The sequence below is a fragment of the Leucoraja erinacea genome, chromosome 28, assembly GCF_028641065.1.
Source record: "Leucoraja erinacea ecotype New England chromosome 28, Leri_hhj_1, whole genome shotgun sequence".
Lineage (NCBI taxonomy): Eukaryota > Metazoa > Chordata > Chondrichthyes > Rajiformes > Rajidae > Leucoraja > Leucoraja erinaceus.
Genome location: NC_073404.1, coordinates 17526134 through 17544722, shown reverse-complemented (window position 1 = coordinate 17544722; position 18589 = coordinate 17526134). Strand labels below are relative to the sequence as shown.

The following is an 18589-nucleotide window of genomic DNA, read 5'->3' as shown; positions in this document are numbered from 1 at the left end:
TAGTTAAGAAAGTGTATTGCTTTTTGGCCTGAACAACAAATGAATTGAGTTTACTAGAATAGAATAAAATGAATAGAGTTTAATAGGTCTGAAGAAGGGTTTCAACCCAAATTGAGTTTAAAAGATAGGTTTTGTTATAGCTGGGTAGTGAGACCTCATCACTGTACTATGCATTCAATCCTACTTCCTAAAAGGATATTGTAGCATTACCGGCAGTGCAAGGAGATTTACCTGGTCAATTCTGGGACGAGCAAGATATACCCTATTAAAAGAGGCCAAAGAGTTTGAGACTGTATTCCCTGGAGTCCATAAGAATGAGAGATGGCCTTTTTTAAACATATAAGATGCTAAGAAAGCCCGATAGGGTGGATGATGAGATGTTTTCACGGGTGGGAGAGTCATGAGCAAGGAGACAGTTACAGAACCATGTATGACTTTTCAACAATCTAGTAGTTTTATGGTCATTAGTGATTTAAAAAAAAAAATTCAAATGAGTAAATGAAGTTAAATTCCACAACTAAAATGGTAGGATTTGAATTTTTATTCAGGCCTCCAGACTGTAGTTTATGAAGTTAACTGCTGCAACAAAATCGACATACAATTTCTGAGTACTTTATTTTATAAAAGAGGAGTTAGGGAAATAAGGGCTGTATCCAATAGTATACTATACGAAACAATATGCATGGATGATCAATGTCACGGAAACACAAATGTCATACAACGCATTTCATCGAAAAACAATAACCATGCCGATGAAAAGTCATTGATCTGAAATATGAACTTGTTTCTCTCCACAAATGCTGCCCGTCTTGCCATTTTCAGAATTTTGTTTATATAGCAACCATTTTGTACTGGATTCAAAATACTTTCAAATACTTGATTACCATAACAGAATTGGTGTTGCATTTAATACTCAAAATGTTCCATATCCAGTTCCCAGTAAAATTAAATTTCACTCAATCAATGGTGCTCTTGACAATGCAATGAAGCAGCGCTACTCTCCAATGACAGCTTTCAAATTTTTCTCAAATTATTTGGTTCTAGATTACAAACTTGGTCCAAGTATTGAAAAATTTTGCGAAAGAGAAGGTGAAAATGGCTGTTCCTGATGTCAGGTTACAAGTGGTCAGTGGAGGCATTTAATATCCCTACCAAAATTGAAATTAATGAGAATCAGGGAAGATCATTCTCCATTTGCTCTATCAAACTTTGCACAAAAGGATCAGGTAATGATTGTTATAGATCAGTAATCATGATGGGAGAGGATGGGATCGAACAATGCTGAATTCCATTTGTAGGAAGTGAAGCATGCTTGCATGTCTGAAGACAGAAAAAAAACATGTAGGCATTGTCAAGTTACAACTGAGCCACATAAATATGAGGCATTGAACAACATCCACTTGACAGTCAAGCCACTATTATTGTCATGAGATTATCGCTGAGTTCAGGACTGACCAGAAATTTTTGGACAGGTCAATTAAATGCTGAGGCTAACAAGAACAGGTCAAATGCTGAGCAACCCACATTAGTCGCAAAGGCCTTTCCATTAAGTGCAAAGCACACTCAGGAGAATGACTTAACAAATTCCACCTGCATGGATGAAAACATTCAAGAAACTAACTCCATCCCAAACAAAGAAGCCCATTAACCAACCTAAATATTCACTTTCTTAAACATCAGCAGACCAAGTCAGCAGTGTAATTATTTGGTACCGCATCTTCAAGACCATCTCCCAAATCTGTAACCTTCACCTCTTAGAAGGACAAGTAAGGGCACAGGGAGAACCGTTGTTTGCAAGTTGCCATCCAGGTCACATTATCCCAGCAACAAAAAGATAACAGTCCAAAACGCAGAAGTGTAAAGTGTAAAGACTGCGGAAGTACTAATATCATGAGGATTATAGTGCCTCAAAATGTTGTATCGGCACCATCTTCACAAGGGATAGACAATAAATTATGGCCGCGCCAGTAGTCTCGCCATCTCAAAAATGAACAAGAATATCCATAAAATAATTAGCTTAACCTCATTTATTCCTGTAATAAGGATATAACTGAAGAGAATTTCCTGGTCATTATATTGGAGAAATTTCTCTTCATCATAAAACATTACAAACGAACATAATAGAATATATCAAAGGGCTCTGCAACCATGAATACACGGAGGCAATTCAACGAGGAATCCCCATGTGCTGAACTTCTCATTACATGCAATGCAAGCAGCAGAGCCAAACATCTCCTTGGGAAAAGCAAGCAAAAAGAAAAGTCTGATCAAGGAAGTGCTGGAAAGTACATCATATGTCAGAGACTGAAAGATATGGGTTTGGATGATTAAAGGAAAGAAATAAAGGGGTTCAAGAAACAAACAAGTTTCTCCACTTTTTCCAGGGAATTGAAAAACATGCAAGATCAAACTGTGACAAAATATATATCAAAAAAAAATATTTATAAAATCGCACAGATTCTGTACTGAAAATTATATATATAGAGATATAGACAACCCAATGTCTACTGAGTGTTCCTGGGTATGGAGGAATGAATCAGATTATTTCCTTTAACTGACAGTTCATCACAATCAAATTCTTCAGTCACAAATCACTAAACCTTTAGAATGATCATCAGTTGATAACATAAATTACTCCAAGTAGCAACTTTGTCAGAAAGCATCTTACAAGACCCATACAATAAAAGGTCCAAAATGAAGAAAAATCACATATTAAATTGATCAAAGAATCACAGTGAGTCCCAACTCGTAGCTCAGATAATTTGCAAACTATTTTTGGTAAAAGTCCATTAATGCAGCATCTTTGGGACTTTGGTAGCACCAGACAAGCAGATTTTCTCAATTATTGGACGATATCCCTATTAATAACCAATCACTTTAAATTCATTAAAAAAAAAGTGAAACAATAGTATTATATAGAACAGAACAGTACATCGCAGGATTTGCCCCTACGGCCAACAATGTTTGTGCCAAACATGATTCCAAGTTAAACTGATCTCATCTGCCTGTACATGATTGCCAATTCTGCAACCACCGACCGTCAACCGTCACTGACCAACCGGAAAGACGTGATATAGAAGATGGCCGGACACAAGGAAGAAGAACGCTGGTTAAACATCACTATCGCATCAGCCTCCAACACCACCCCAGGCAGTGGATTCCAGCACCCCACGACACTGTAAAACAAAAACTGCCCCCCCCCCCCCCCCCCCCCCCCCCCCCCCCAAATTAAACTTTTCCGCTCTCAATAGCAATGCTCTCCAGTAATGCACATTTCCACACTGGGGAAAAAGGTTCTGTCTACCCTATCTATGCCTCTCATAATTATATACATCTATCAGGTTTTCCCAAACCTTCTGAAGTTCCAGAAGAAACAATCCAAGTCCATCCAACCTCTCCCTGTAGCTAAAACCCTCTGATCCAGGCAGTATTCTGGTAAACCTCCTCTGCGCTCTCTCCAAAGCCTGCACATCTTTCCTGTAATGAGGCAACCAGAACTTCACGCAATAATCCAAATGCGGCCTAACCAAAGTCCTACAGAGCACCATCATAACTTCCTGACTCTTATTCAATGCCCCTAGCAATGAAGGGAAGCATACACCTGCTTTACTGCCCTATCTGCCATATACCTTCTTTACCACCCCATCTGCATTTCTCTGCCCATTTCTACTGCTGATCTATATCCCACTGTATCTTCTGACAACATTCCTCACTGTCTACAACTCTTCCAGATGTGTGTGTGTGCGCGCGTGCATGTGCGTACACACACACACACAGGGGTTTCAGCAAAGATCCCTGCAGAATTCCACTGGTCACAGATCTCCAGCCTGTTTTCTATCAATAAGCCAGTTCATACGATAAAATCATCATGAATCCTGTACACCTTAATCTACCGGATCTGCCTACCATGAGGGGCCTTATCAAAATCCATGTATACAACATCCACCACCCTACTATCATTAATTTCCTTCATCACCTCCTCAAAAAACATAATCAAATTAGTAAGACACAACCTATCGTGTATAAAATCATACTGACTATCCCAAATTAGTCCATTCCAATGGGAGTAAATCCCATCTCAAAGAATTCCCTCCAATAGTTTCCCTACTAGTGCTGTGAGGCTCACTGGCCTATAGTTCTTTGGATTCTCTCTGGAATAGATGTTGCATGTACCTAGTCAGTTTAAAGGGAGCCAGAAATATACAAGTACTCCTGCTGCAAACCCACCCATGTTCCTGCCCCTTTGGGATTCCAGACCACAACTTCATCTGAAGATGTATTCCGTACCACAGGGTCTGAGAGCACATCCTCTTTGCGCTCTAGACCCCCAACTCGCACCCTGGACTAATAAGCCTAATGTCAGATCATCAGGGTTTCCAAACAATTGGACACGAGAATTTGGGAGTTTCACTGTAATTGACACGAGAATTAAAAGTTAAAACCCAAACAATTCAGTTTCCGAACACATTTACTTTCAAGTTTACATAAAATATGTAAACTTAAACATTTCGGAGCCACAAAGGTGCAGCTGGAAAGACTTCTAAATAAAAAACCATTAATATAAATATTAACTGTAAAAAAAGCATTGAAATGCAAAGGCTGTAATTTCAAGTACAGCAACATTCTCACAAACAAACTTTGGTGTTGCAAAGGCAAGGCTCAACATGTACTTAAAGAGGAAGCAACCAAAATTGATACAAAGTTCGAGTGGAATGAAGCATTTGCTTTAAAATTTTAAGTCTGCGAAAAAGTAACCACAATTGTTCAAAATGAGAGAGTTTGTCACTTTTAAACTTCGACTATATAACAATCTATCCCATAGCAAAATGCATCTCAAGAAGGCACAACCCTCACAGCTACATAAACGCCAGTGGCTTTCCACACTACGCAGTTGATTTCAAAATTCTTGTACTCAATCCTTCTGAGCCTCGCCCTGCCGAACTTGGTATCCTCCTTGCACTGTTGATGTACCCTTCGTATCCCAAAAAATACTTCTCCAAATTCCACTCCACCATATCCACAATCTAGCTTCTCATTCAACCACTATGTCCTAGTCAACCTTTCTATCCTGATGCCTTCCACCCTGCAACTTGAACCTTTCTTCAATAGGAGGAAAAGGGTAGTAGGCCATTTGCCATTCAGTAAGGTCATGGTTGATCTTTTACTTCAATAGCATTTTCCTGCATTAACCCCATCTCTATTAATCTCCATTATCCTACATTACTCTGAAACAACTTGCGACCCGCAAACAACTTTACAGTAAAATTTGTTGTAAACTCCAAGTTACTAACATTTGATAATTAACCAGAGTATCAATATTTTCTGCCACTCCAAGTCAAAAATACACACATAAGAGCCTTGTTGGAAAAGAAAATACTAAAAGAAATAGCTCTATGTCTTTGGGGGTATGAAACAGAGTATGTATATGTTTGAATGTAATTTTTCCACAAATAGACTGGGATAGTGATAGGGATCCTGACTAGATTCCTGCATTGTGGGAATGATACGTGGCATCTAAACAATTGGGTTTACTACATCAAAAGCTACCAGGTGACCTACTGTCATCTCAGTGAGGTAGCACAGTGGAACATGAAAGCCTTTTTCCCTATCTGTCAGCATGGAGGGGAGTCAGGCGATGAAATTGTCTAATTTGTCCACTCTTTCCCATAATCCCTGAAAATGATCAATTTCCTTTAAGAAAATTACTATGCAATCAGCTTCCATCTTATTTTTAGACAGTGGTCTAGCTTAAAATGTGCAGTATAAAACACAATCGCTGTGTTAAAATACAGAATATTAAAGTACTGAAACATAATTAAATGACATGCAGAGGTTTGAAACAATTTATTATTACACTCCCACTATAAACTTTAAACTACTTCTGCAGTTACAGTACCAGCTGACAAGGAACACACTCACCAATATAGCAACCACAGAAATTCTGCAGGCACCCACAAGACAGCAGCTAAGAATAGTGTTGCAGCAAGACAACACGGTAGCTTAGACAAATGAAATGTGCTCAGGTTACTTCTCAAATCTTACCCTGATAAACCAAATCATAAAAGCAATCAAAGCATTTACTGTCCAAAACACTGCCAATCGGTCACAAAGGAACTTACTGAGCCATCCACACTGCCAAAATGAAGCCTTTACTTAGTGCTTTGCCAGACTAAAACTAAAGTAAACAAACATCTATTAATAAAAAAAAGTAAATAAAATGCAACAAAAAGAGGACAGTTTGAAGTCTGAACTGTATAGATATCCAGTTATGCCTCTTGCTGCACAACATAAACATATTCACCAACTTCACTGATAGGCCCAATTTTAAACAAGATTGTATTAATTAACAATATGGCAAGTGATTACATTAGGTACCATTGTGATGCTGCAGGACAAACAACATGGTATTTGAGGGTCCAATCCCAGTGGCCATAAAAATGATAGCTTATAACTCATCGCAACATTTGATTTTTTTCTTTAAATAATAGCTGCTCCACATTTCAAATTCAGTTAAATCATTGCCCATTCCTCACAGCTATTTCCAGTTAAACATGACATGGGATAGCTTGGGTGTTTTGATGCAGAGATTCACATTTCAGTGTTTGAAAATTCAACTAAAATCGTTTAGAACCTGGGACAGGTTACAAAATTAGCTTTGGCAAGCTTAATGGCTGCCAACTTGAGACAGCAGTATGTCCAGAGGGCAATAACAGATAAGAAATATAAGAAACATACAAGGTTTTGCTCTAAAATCTGCATTTCAGAAGTCACACTGGTTTCCTTTAAATCTAAAAAGGAAGTGAGAGTACTTCACAATCATCACAAGAAAATGAAACTGACCATTTCTGCAAAAATACAAAGAACAAACTGTCCTTCACCATTCACACAATATAGCAAACAAGTCAATATAAAACTTCCACAAGAGCCATCTTAACACTTAAAGAGTACCCATGCAAGATAATTATTAGCTTGCAAAAATGCAGCTCAATGTCTACATATATTGATCCTTCAGTAAAGTTAGGAACATACAAAAAAAACACTGTAACCCTGATCCCCTTAAGTTCTTGCATTGCAGAACAATAGACTTTTGGTAAAACATTAGCTAATTAAATTTAAAGGTTAATTTTGTAGGCTCAACGATTATTTTATTTCCTTTTTGATGTCAGAATAACAATGAAATTCCCTTCCTAATAAAATTACTCCTAGAACCAATTCAAAAAAAATAATCACATATTAAAAACTGTCATTAAAAATTGTAATGAGCATGACATATTGAGACAGTAATGCTTTAAATTTTAATTCAAACACAAGGGCATTGCTGATGTAGATATTTAATATATTGATATAGCAAACCATTACCAATTAACCAATCATTATTTTAGTTAATTTAATGTGAAAAGGTTTCTGCAACGAGATCTAACATTGGTTTGAACCACAAATATTTACAGCTTTAAACTGCATTTCATAACGTTTCAAAATACATTCAAAATTATACTGAAGCACATGGGAACCTATCTAGAGTTACAACTATTTTTTTTAAATAGCACCACAAAAGAAAGATCAGTTACACTCATTCCATGTGTACACCATCTTTATGTACAGATGATGCACAACAAGGCGATATCCTGCTATCTCATGTAATCTCTGAAAAGATTTATGACTCATTAAAGCAAATTCCTGCACGGTTAGCTTGAATAATCAATTAGGTCACTTTTTTCCCCCAAATGGAGAGATTGACACCTTGAGCTACAAACTATCCCACTTGCTTGAACCTTTCACTTGTCTCTGAAAAGGATACCATTATTTCCCAGTGCTGTGTGTTTTGTAAGAGTGGTATGAAAAGGCCTTGCCCAGTAGCAACAGCAGACACTACTGAGACTTTCCTCCTCATATTACCACACAACACACGCAAGCACATTAAGCCTTTAAGTAAAGTAGCAAAATGATTCTTAAAGGCTGACCTGGGAGGTGTCATAGTCTTCATCATCAGGACTCAGTGCCATGACCTTTCACAATTCATGCTGCCCAGCCAAAGAAATCCAGTCATGGCTCTATTAGCAGACTCTAACAGAATACACTCAACATTCACTAAGGAGCTTCCTCCATCTACTGCTGCTCAACCTAACTTCACAATGAAAAAAAAGCCTCGGGATCTGATTAACTGACGCGGGTGTTGTCTAATCGGCGCTCGGATCTGGCACGATTGCCCGCCCTCCGCGATCACCGTCGCCAATGATAAGGGGAGGTGGGCGGAATCAGCGTTGCACCATTCGGCCGAGGTGGTGTTTTCGCCGCGTCAATCATCGCGCGCGGGCGGTGCGTTGATCATTCAAAAGTGAGCACGCGCGGAGAGGTGCACGCGGTGACGAACAACATTCCCCGCCCGGCATCTCCCCCTCCCTCCGCCCAACCGTAACCGCTGAAGGTAACCAAGTCCCGCCTCCCGCGCCATGCGCGTGACGTCACCCAGCGCGTCGACATCAAAGCCCCCCGCCCCGATTGGCCGATGCGCACGTCATTCATATACGTCCCTCGTCGAATTGAATGACGCGACCAAGCGCGATGACGTTACCCGTGGGGGGGTTTGTCCCAGGTCCAGGGTTGGACGAAAATTCTGGCCTGCAATACGTGAGGTTTAGTTTTCCTTTTGTTTGCTTGAATGTTGCAGTTATTTTAAAGGCATATTACACCTCGTAAACATAAAGAGACATCGAGCAATGACATCATCTGTAGTCCCAGGCCTACCTCATTCCTTTCATTGAATTACATCAACATTTCAACGTCAGGCCAAATGTTTGACCATAATATTGTGAATTGCTCCGTTGCCCTCGGAGCAAATCTAGGGGGTTACCATCTGCACCCTATCTGCCCAGTAAATATACTTACCCCCCTCCCCCACAAACACCATACTTTAATCATGAAATGCATCCTGATCTTGTTTTGGAGTGAAATGTAGGCATGGGTGCTGCCATTTTAGTGAGACAATCATTACATGCAGACTTCTCTTGGATCTTATATTCTCCTCTTTCCCACCGCCAACAAAGTAATCTAAGAGCTCCTGATTTGCAAGCAAGGGGCATTATTATATGCCCCAGGACCAGAACAATGAAATTCTTACTTAGTGTAGTTAAATTAAATGAATCAAGACAAATATACAAACTCAGTTATTTTTAGGTAAACTGGGTGACAATGGTGCAAGCTCAAGTATGCAGAGTAAACTTACACAAAGTTCATAGTAGTTCAATGCTGACACAGTGTGGTGAGGGATGTGCAGGGTTGTTTAAGAGCTTGATGGGAAGAAGTTGCTCTTGAATACCAAGGTAACAGTTCCCAAGTTCTTATACCTTCTTCCCAATGGTAGAAGCGAGAGTTACCCGAGTGGTGTGGTTCTTTGATTATAGCTGTTTTCTTGAAGCAGTGCATCCTGTGGATCTCTTTGATGGTGGTAAAGTCAATTCCCATGATGGACCGGGCATTGTCTACCGTTTTCTGCAGCCTCCTTCAATGTCGAGCATTCGAGTTACCAAACTAAATCATGATGCAACCAGTCAGTATAATTTCCATCACACAGCTTTAGAAGTTTGATAGAGTATTCAACAACATCTCCTCAAACTTCTGTGGAAGAAGAGGAATTGATTAATTTGCTGTGTAATTGCTTCAATGTTTTGGGCCAGAACAAATCATCAGCGATGTGTAGCCCAGGAATTTGAAGCTGTTGTTTCTCCCCACTGCTGTCCCACTAATGAGGACAGGTTCACGGAAAATCAGCGTAACCTTCCCATAGTCAAGTCATATCCTTGAACTTGCTAACATTCGAGGAGGAGGGACCCAATTCTGTGTGTTTGACAATGAGTTTGAAAGGGATAATGAAGATGAATGAAAGATCAATGACGAACAACCTGATGTACATTTTCCTGTTGTCAAGTGGTCCAGTGCGGAGTGGAGAGCCAGCGAGATGGCATCCACTTTCGATCTGTGATGATTTTGAAGTTATCCATAGCTGGGGAGCTTTGAATTGACATATTTTCTATCTGTTTTAGTCACTTTAAGAGGATTGAAATGGAGAGAGTACATTGCATAAGATGGGGATCTTCAGGCACCACTCCTCTGTAGTCAAGAAAAATTGAAAGGTGAGAGTCTGAGCTTCCATATTTTCTTCCCTTTCTTCTTTCCCTACACTTCCAATTTCAGCATATGGTTCTCAGAAAGAGCAATCAATTTGCATAAGAAAGTGATGTTCTAATTTAGCTGTTTTAATGAAGTTTAAGACTCAGATATATTTCTCTGCTCCGAACTTGATGGCAGTTCATATTTTCCAGCCTCAGGAATCTCAGCAATTATAGTAAGGTGAGAAGATGGAGCTTTTTCAATATTATTTTAGGATTACGAGACAGGTGGTGCAGCGGTAGAGTTGCTGCCTTACAACGCCAGAGACATGGGCTTGATCCTGACTACAAGTGCTGTCTGGATGGAGTTTGTATGTTCTCCCCATGACCGGCATGGGTTTTCTCTGGGAGCTCCAGTTTCCTCCCACATTGCAAAGACGTACAGGCTTGTGGGCTAATTGACTTGGTAAAATTATAAATTGTCCCTAGTGTTTGTAGGATAGTGTTAGTGTGCCAGGATCACTGGTCGGTGCAGACCCGGTGGGCCGAAAGTCCTGTTTCCGCGCTGTATCTCTAAACTAAGCTAAACTAAACCAAGAATTCACTGCTGATCTCTCCACACTTTCTATCAATTTATGTTTGATTTTCCCAATCTTCCTCTGGTGTAATGCCCGCCACTCCATCTTAAGTTTGTCTTTCTAGTTCTTTATTTCACCGGAGACCACAGCTTGTTTTTATGAGATGTTAGTGTAATCGGCAAAGCCAAAGTATTTTCTTCATTTCACACTGTTCTTGAACTGAAATGTTAGCATAACCATTTCAGAGAGCAATTAAAAGTTTGCTGCTTGGCTACAGGAATGAAATCAAACAAAGGCCAGACCATGTTTGATACAAGTATGTCTAGATGGTTTTTCAAAACAATTCGATACATTTCATCTCTTTATTGATACTAACTTGTCATTAGTGATTTATTTAATTAAAGGAATTATTTTATATAGATATAACTGAGATAAAGTTGATGAACAACAGCCTGACGGACATGTTCCTGGTGTCCAAGAAGTCCAGTATATGATGGAGAGCCAGCGAGATTGCATTCACTGTTGATCTGTGGCAGAGCTATGTGCCGGCATCTTGTCACTTGTCTCCATCACCTATGTTTTCTCCACCCTTGATTTTTCTCTGCAATTTAAAACCTGTTTGATTTGGAAGATCAAATAGTACAGCACAAGAACGGGCCCTTTGGCCCACAATATCTGTGCCAAACATGATGCCGAGACTATCACTAATCTGCTGCCATTAACCCATTTCCTTCCATTACTGCATATTGATATACCTATCCAAAATACTTTTAAATGCCTCTAACGTATTGCTTCAACCACCACCCCTGGCATCACGTTCCAGGCATTCATCACCCCCTGTGTATAACAACTTACCACACACATTTCCTTTAAAATAACACCTCTCAAAGCTATGCCCTCTAATATTTGATTTATCCATCCTGGAAAAAATATTCTGACTGCCTACCCTATCTATGCCTCTCATAATTATATATACTTCTGTCAGATGTCCCTGCAAACTCCGGCGTTCCAGAGAAAACAACCATAGTCTGTCCAACCTCTCCCCGTAGCTAATACCTCTTATCCAGACATCATTCTGGTAAACCTCCTCTGCACCCTTTCCAAAGCCTCCACTCCCTTCCTGTATTGGGGCAAGCAAAACTCCTCACAGTACTCCAAATGAAGCCAAAGTCCTACAATGCTGGATCAGGACTTTCTATTGCTCATAAACAATGTTCTTAATTAACCCTTAATTTCTAACCCTTCAATTTGACCTGAAATGTTAATTCAGTTTCTCTCTCCACAGATACAGAGGGTTAATGTCCACATTTCTTAAATAAGGTGAGTTTAATCTGAATTATTTTATAATTGAATACAGTTGACATTAAATTTCTGATATGCTGTGTTATTTATTTTTCTTATCATATTATTGGATCTTTTAGGCAAAACAGCAACATTATAAATATGTACAACATTATTAAATATTTTTCTACAATTCCTTTCTTTTCCCTTTTGTGGGATGTCTATCTGCTTAAAATAAATATTAAAGAATATAACTTCAGACTAATGCAATGACATAAATGCATGCAGATAAAACACAACAATTTTAAGGCTAAGGAGACAAGCTAAATAATAACTCTATGTTGAGGATGAAGATGTGTACAATTATTATTGCAGATACACTATTGAATGAGTAATAGGAATGCAAAAACATGGTACAATGAAGGAACTTTGTTTTGTCTTTCCTCCATATGTTTTTGCAATTCCACCATCTCATTGGTCATCAGTACCTTTGTCTTGGTCATCTGCCTTTCTTTTCACCAATTTGCTTCCTATTCAGTTTCACATTTTCGAGAATATTTTACCTTCTCCCATTTGCTTACTTGCTTTTCCGTTTGTCAATGTTTTGTGCTGAATGTTAACAATTACAAAGTGCCGGGAATGGAGGAGACCACCTCCAAATTGGAGATATAAAAGTGTCTGCAATGGATTTATAAAAACTGTTCAAGCTTCCCAAGTACAATGATGACACACACAACTCTGTTTCACATCCACAATTAAGAGCTGCAGTACATGCAAACATTACACAACAGAGAAGAAAAGAGAAGCCTTATGGGCCTGTCCCACTTAGGCGATTTTTCAAGTCGTAGCAGGTGGCTGAAAAACTGGCGACTGGAATGACAACTGGAATGGCGTCTGTCAAGATTGGAACATACACACACATACACACATCGATTCCTTCACCAGCCAGTTATGCAGGCGGGGGACAAGGCAAGCGGGGAGAAGCACTGTCTGAGTGAAATTCACACGCTGCAAAACTAATATGACACAGACACAGTGTATGGGAAGGGTCACTTAAGTCCTTTAAAAGAGGGGGAAGAAGGGGGAGACAGGGTGGGGAGAAGGAGTGGAGACAACTTTTAAGAAGCCAAAGATACACAGCTGTGAAGCTCAGCGGACATTACTGGTCAGTTATCCTTGGTTCTGAAAACTACTGTTTACGTTTTTTTTCCCCCAATAAGCCAATGAAATTCACCGATCAGCACCGGCGACAACCTACGACAACCTATGACAATCTACGACCTCCTGGCAACCCACTACCACTGCATCTAGGTCACGAGAATTCTCGCCACTCTCCATGGCGTCAAAATTCAGGTAGCCGCTAATTTTTCAACATTGGTTTTGTCTCTTTGCACTATTATTGTTTGTTTTTATGTGTATGTATAATATATACATGTTGAAAAATTAGTGGCGACCAGAATGAAGCCGCTACTAGTTACGAGAATGTGGGAACTACTCACCACCATGCAGGCGACACCCTGGGAACCTCCGGTGAGCATGTGGTGACCTCATAGTCTCTTGTAGTCGCCTGAAAAATCGCCTAAGTGGGACGGGCCCATTAGAATGCACTGAAAACTTGTCTTATGAAAACATATTGCCTGGTTGCATCACGGCCTGGTTTGGCAATTTGAACACCCAGGAGCGAAGAAGACTGCAAAAAGTGGTGAACACTGCACAGACCATCACAGGTTCTGACCTCACCTCCGTCAAAGTGGTTGCTGCCTCAAAAAGGTACTCAGCATCATCAGAGACCCACACCACCTTGGCCACACACTCATTTCATTCCTGCCATCGGGAAGAAACTAAAACACCTGAAAACTATAACGTCTAGATTCAGGACAACTTCTTCCATGCAGTCATCAGGCTATTAAACACTACAACCTCCATATAAGCTCTGAACTATATAGACTTGGGGGCATTGGTTTTGTCTCTTTGCACTATTATTGTTTGTTTTTATGTGTATGTATAATATATACATTGGACAACTGCTAGAATCCTGAGCAAAACACAAAGTGTTATATATATATATATATACTGAACTTGTTTTTCTCATTTATTATGTTGTTTATAGAGTACTATGTTTACATATTCTGTTGTGCTGCTGCAAGTACATATTTCATTGTTCTGTCTGGGACATTTGACAATAAAACACTCTTGACTCTTGACTACATTCTTTAATACCATGTTGGAGGCCATCTGCACTGCAGGATTATGATTTTTATTTCTATGGAGGAAAGAAAACTGCAGATGCTAGCAAAAATGTATGGCATGAGGCAGGAGTAAATCTACCCCATTTCTGGGCCTAATGCTGGAAGCACTGTAATTCTCATTGGATTAGGAAGAATTATCACAATGGCACATTCACTTTTATCCTGATGTGGCAATTGACCTTATTCACTCATTACGCCCACTTTGCTTTACTCCAGTTCATCACTTCTTACAGCCACATGAGGGAATGATCATTCCTCTGTAATGGCAGTTATGCATTTGGGAGATATTATTCTAGAAGTCTTAGCTAGTTGCATGTTGGAGATAATACACATTGCAGCTAAAATTATTTTTTAGGGTTGAATATTAACCACCTTTTATGTGGGGTGGTTAGTCCTAAATGAACTTGAGTTTCTTCAGTGTTGGAGCTACCATTAGCTTATCACAGGAAAGTGATAAAAATATCAGGAATGTCACCTGCACTATCAAGCCTTTGCTGAAAGTTGTCCAGGCTTTGATATTATGATTACAATCAAGCTACACGTACTGTCCAACAATCTGCAGCTGATGTTCCGTTTGCATTTTGTCAGAACCACTCAGTTCCAATCTCATTACAACGATTGCCTAAATGTGGATTGGAAGAATTGAAGTTGAGAGCTAAAGTGAGAGTGATTGTCTTTGACATCAAAACCTGGCTACGATTCAGGCATGCAATGGCAAGTGGAGATTATTTAATCACATGGCTGCCCTGTGCCAAGTAGGTGATGAAAGTGCTTTGTGAGTTAAGGGGTAACTCACTTCCTATAGGGTTTCAGGTCATTGACTTGCTGTTAGAACTATAATATTCAATATACAATACTCCAACCTTCTTTCATGTGGCATCGAGTCAAGTCATGGCAGCAACTGTAATTTTATATTTAGATCCTTAAAACAAGTAATGGCTCTGGTGATAGCAGAAATGCATCAGCTCAGTTCATTCATGTTTGTGGATTAAGCAATGAGTCATATGTTTTCATAAAATAAAAACAGCAAATGTGGAGATATTCAGCAAGCCAGGCAGGGTCTGTGGAAAGAGAAACAGAAATGTTTTAGATCAAGGACTTTGTCAACAGTGGAAAATAGAGCAAAGAGTTGGTATTATAATATAGAGAAGATAGGGGAGGGATGGATAGGGCAAATATAGGGTGAAGCCAGGGCTGTGTTGGGAATGAGCTGTAGATTAAGTCATTTGGTAGATAGGATAATGAAGGCAAATAGAGAGAGGCAGCGTTAGCAAAGAAAGTTGTGAAATGAGGGCGGTTAGAGAGAGAGCACAAACAAATGTGGAAATTGAAATGCAGAGCTGAAGGAAATGCCCTGCAAGTCAAGTGCTATGGGAGAGGAAAACTAACCAGCATTACAGATGGAGACATGAGAGACTAGATGCTGGAATCTTCAGCAGATAACAAACTGCTGGAGGAACTCAGAAGGTCATGCACGATTTTCTAAAGAGGGCTCCTGATCCAAAACATTGTCTGTTCATTATGTCACACACATGCTGCCTGACCCAACGTTCCTCTAGAAGTTTGTTTTTAAATCAGGTTTACAAATGGATGAGCCACAGTACGATTGGTCACTTCTGAAGCAGTGTTCTTTTTCCATAGTGTATTCTTAATCACTGATTGTACAGTAGGAATGTTTATGGTTTCCATTTCCATTTATGCTCCCCAATTTATACATGGTAGCTTCTTGATAAATGTACCCTTATTTTAATGTTGCCAATTATCTGTTTTGAATGTGTTGAAGGCATTGTGAAGTTAAGAACCACATGGGTTAGAGTGGGGGGCTTACCTCAAGCTCCTGCATCAGGTCAACCTTGGAATGGTTTTGGTGCTTGTACTATCAAGATAGGAAGCAATCTTCAGAGGCACGTCTTTCATGGACATTCATTTCATGAGGTCTTCACTGTCTTCTTCCTTTGCATTATTACTCCACATAGTGTAAAAAGCTGGGACTGATGACTGCGTAAAGAGCTTTGTGTGTGTTGCTGTTGTTCTTCTTCAATTGGAATCCTCCAGCTGCATCCAGATGACAGTGTTTGTCTCAACCCTTTCCATAACACAAAAGAAAATCCCACATCCTTCTATTACATGGCATTGATCTGATGCCTCCCCATTCCATACAAGTTGAAAACCCATTTGCTTTCCAATTACCCCAAATATTTCCAACAAAAATTTAGCGTCAAGAAGCAAATTTTGTGTTTGTCCAAAGAATGGAACAGAATATGGGTCTTCAAAAATTCTTCAAAATTGAGAGAAGATCAAACAAGTTTTGAGATGTTAATAAATAGGGAAGGAAAAATTAGATCGCAAAGAAAGGTCTCCGAAAGGCTGGAGGGAAAGAGAGATTAAATGACACATTGTTGATAGTTTAGGGGAAAAACATAGGATGATAGAGGCAACTGTGAATAATAAAAAATAGGTCAGGAGACGGTGTGAAACAGATTATTAGTAATTCAATAAGATTTCCAGCAGCAATATAAAAAGTAATGACTGCTGGAAATAGTAGATTCGAACGCTAAATTACTAATTATATGAAATTGTTCCATCTCAGTGGAATCTAGAACCTGTAATACGTGCATTCTTCTGCAATCCCAGATCTTGACTCTCTTTTCTACACTTGATGTGTACTGATATTTAGCTTCAGCAGAGGCTGAGACAGACTACTCAGAACTGTGCTATGATAGCTGAGATGATCATAAGAATTTAACAAGTTCTTAATAAGATGAATTTAACAAAGCCATGGTGGGTTCCAAGGACAGCTTCACCGGCACTGGTGTCAAGGCAGATTTTACCATGAAAAATCAGCACACTAACCAGCCTGTGGAAAAATAACTGAGGCAGGGAACAACTATTGTTAAGGGAATGTACAATACTTTGGTTAGAGTCCCATGTCCCCAGTCAACACTTTCCTTTTATGACTCCCCAACATTTCCCTACTAGCAACATTTGCATTGGGACCAGGTCTTTCAATGTGTGCTAATGTTTGTGCTGTACATCAGATACATATTTACTTACATAGTAAATGGTACGCACTGGAGAATGTAGTAAAACAGAGAGATCTAGGGGTTCATGTTCAGAGCTCCCTGAATGTGGTGACTCAGATAGAGAGGATGGTGAAGAAGATGTTTGGCACGCTTACTTTCATCCTTCAGGCATTAAGTACAGAAGTTGGGATCTCATGTTGCAACTATAAAGTCATTGGTGAGACCACACTTGGAGAATTGTCTATGGGTCTGGTCACCCAGCTATTGGAAGAATGTCAGTAAGCTGGAAAGAGTGCAATGGTGATTTGTGAGGATGTTACTGGAACTGGTTGGTTTTAGTTATAAGGATAGGCTGGAATTATTTTTCCTTGTAGTGTAGGAGGCTGAGGGATGACCTTATAGAGGCACATAAAATAATGAGGACCGCATATAAAGTGCATGGTGACAGAACATTTCTCAAGGATGGGAAAACTAGAAGATTGAGATTTCAGGTGAGAGGGGAAAGATTAATAGAGATGTGAGGGGCAACTGTTTAATACAGAGGGTGGTGGGTATTTGGCCAGAGGAAGCTGTAGGGGAGGGTACAATTACAATGTTTAAAAGATATTTGGACAGGTTCGTGGAGTGAAAAGATTTTGAGGAAAATATGCCAAACACATGCAACTGGAACTAGGTCAGATAGACATCTTGTTCAACATGAATGAGTTAGGCTGAGGGGCCTGTTTACATGCTGCATATCTCTAAGAATCTGTGCCGCTGAAGAGGCAGAGTGTTTGAGTGAAGAGCAGGGAAAGTGAGGCCCGATCCTGGACAATATCTCAAATTCACTGCCCCATGGGTAGTGGAGACCACATCATTAAATATATTTAAGGTGGAAATAGATAAATATTTGAATCCCCGTCAGAGTCAGAGTCAATTTAATTGTCATTTGGACCCCTGGAGGTCCAAACGAAATGCCGTTTCTGCAGCCATACATTACACACAAATAGACCCCAGACACAACATAATTACATTTAACATAAACATCCTTCACATAACTGTGATTAAAGGTAATGGGGAAATGGCACAGAAGAGATGTTGAGGCCAGTATAAATTATCCAAGATCATATTGAATGGTGGGGCAGGTTTGAGGGGCCTGGTGGCCTACTCCCAATCCTATTGTGTTCTTGTGACGGTCAAGACAGATCTGGTCAACTGTATTCAGAGCTACATTTGACATAAACCTGAATGTAGAGAGTTTGTTTAAATTGTCCTAGATATCCCGCAACCCCCCCCCCCCCAAAGACATAATCATGAAGACCTGCAACATCATGACTCTTATCTTGAGATGGCATTTTATATTGGGATTTTTG

The 18589-nt window shown here is 39.7% G+C and overlaps 1 protein-coding gene and 1 long non-coding RNA gene across 6 annotated transcripts in view; one reads left to right on the top strand and one right to left on the bottom strand.

Annotated features, from left to right (window-relative positions):
* Positions 1–8161, bottom strand: part of LOC129710720 (lysine-specific demethylase 2B-like) — a 138420-nt gene extending 130259 nt beyond the window's left edge. Inside the window, exon 1 of one of the 3 annotated variants that reach the window (XM_055657908.1) lies at positions 7962–8161. In XM_055657908.1, the coding sequence (XP_055513883.1) occupies positions 7962–8003 (42 nt within the window). In that variant the 5' untranslated portion in view covers positions 8004–8161. The remainder of the gene's footprint in view (positions 1–7961) is intronic. The other 2 variants (XM_055657910.1, XM_055657907.1) reach the window with 2 other exon arrangements.
* Positions 8162–8297: 136 nt separating this feature from the next.
* Positions 8298–18058, top strand: LOC129710721 (uncharacterized). 3 transcript variants are annotated; one of them, XR_008725717.1, is made up of 4 exons: positions 8298–8425; positions 10041–10130; positions 11970–12004; positions 13186–18058. It is a non-coding gene; the product is annotated as an uncharacterized LOC129710721 (long non-coding RNA). The 3 variants fall into 3 exon arrangements; XR_008725716.1 differs by lacking the exon at positions 8298–8425 and adding an exon at positions 8565–8633; XR_008725715.1 differs by lacking the exon at positions 8298–8425 and adding an exon at positions 8577–8628.
* Positions 18059–18589: the final 531 nt, after the last annotated feature.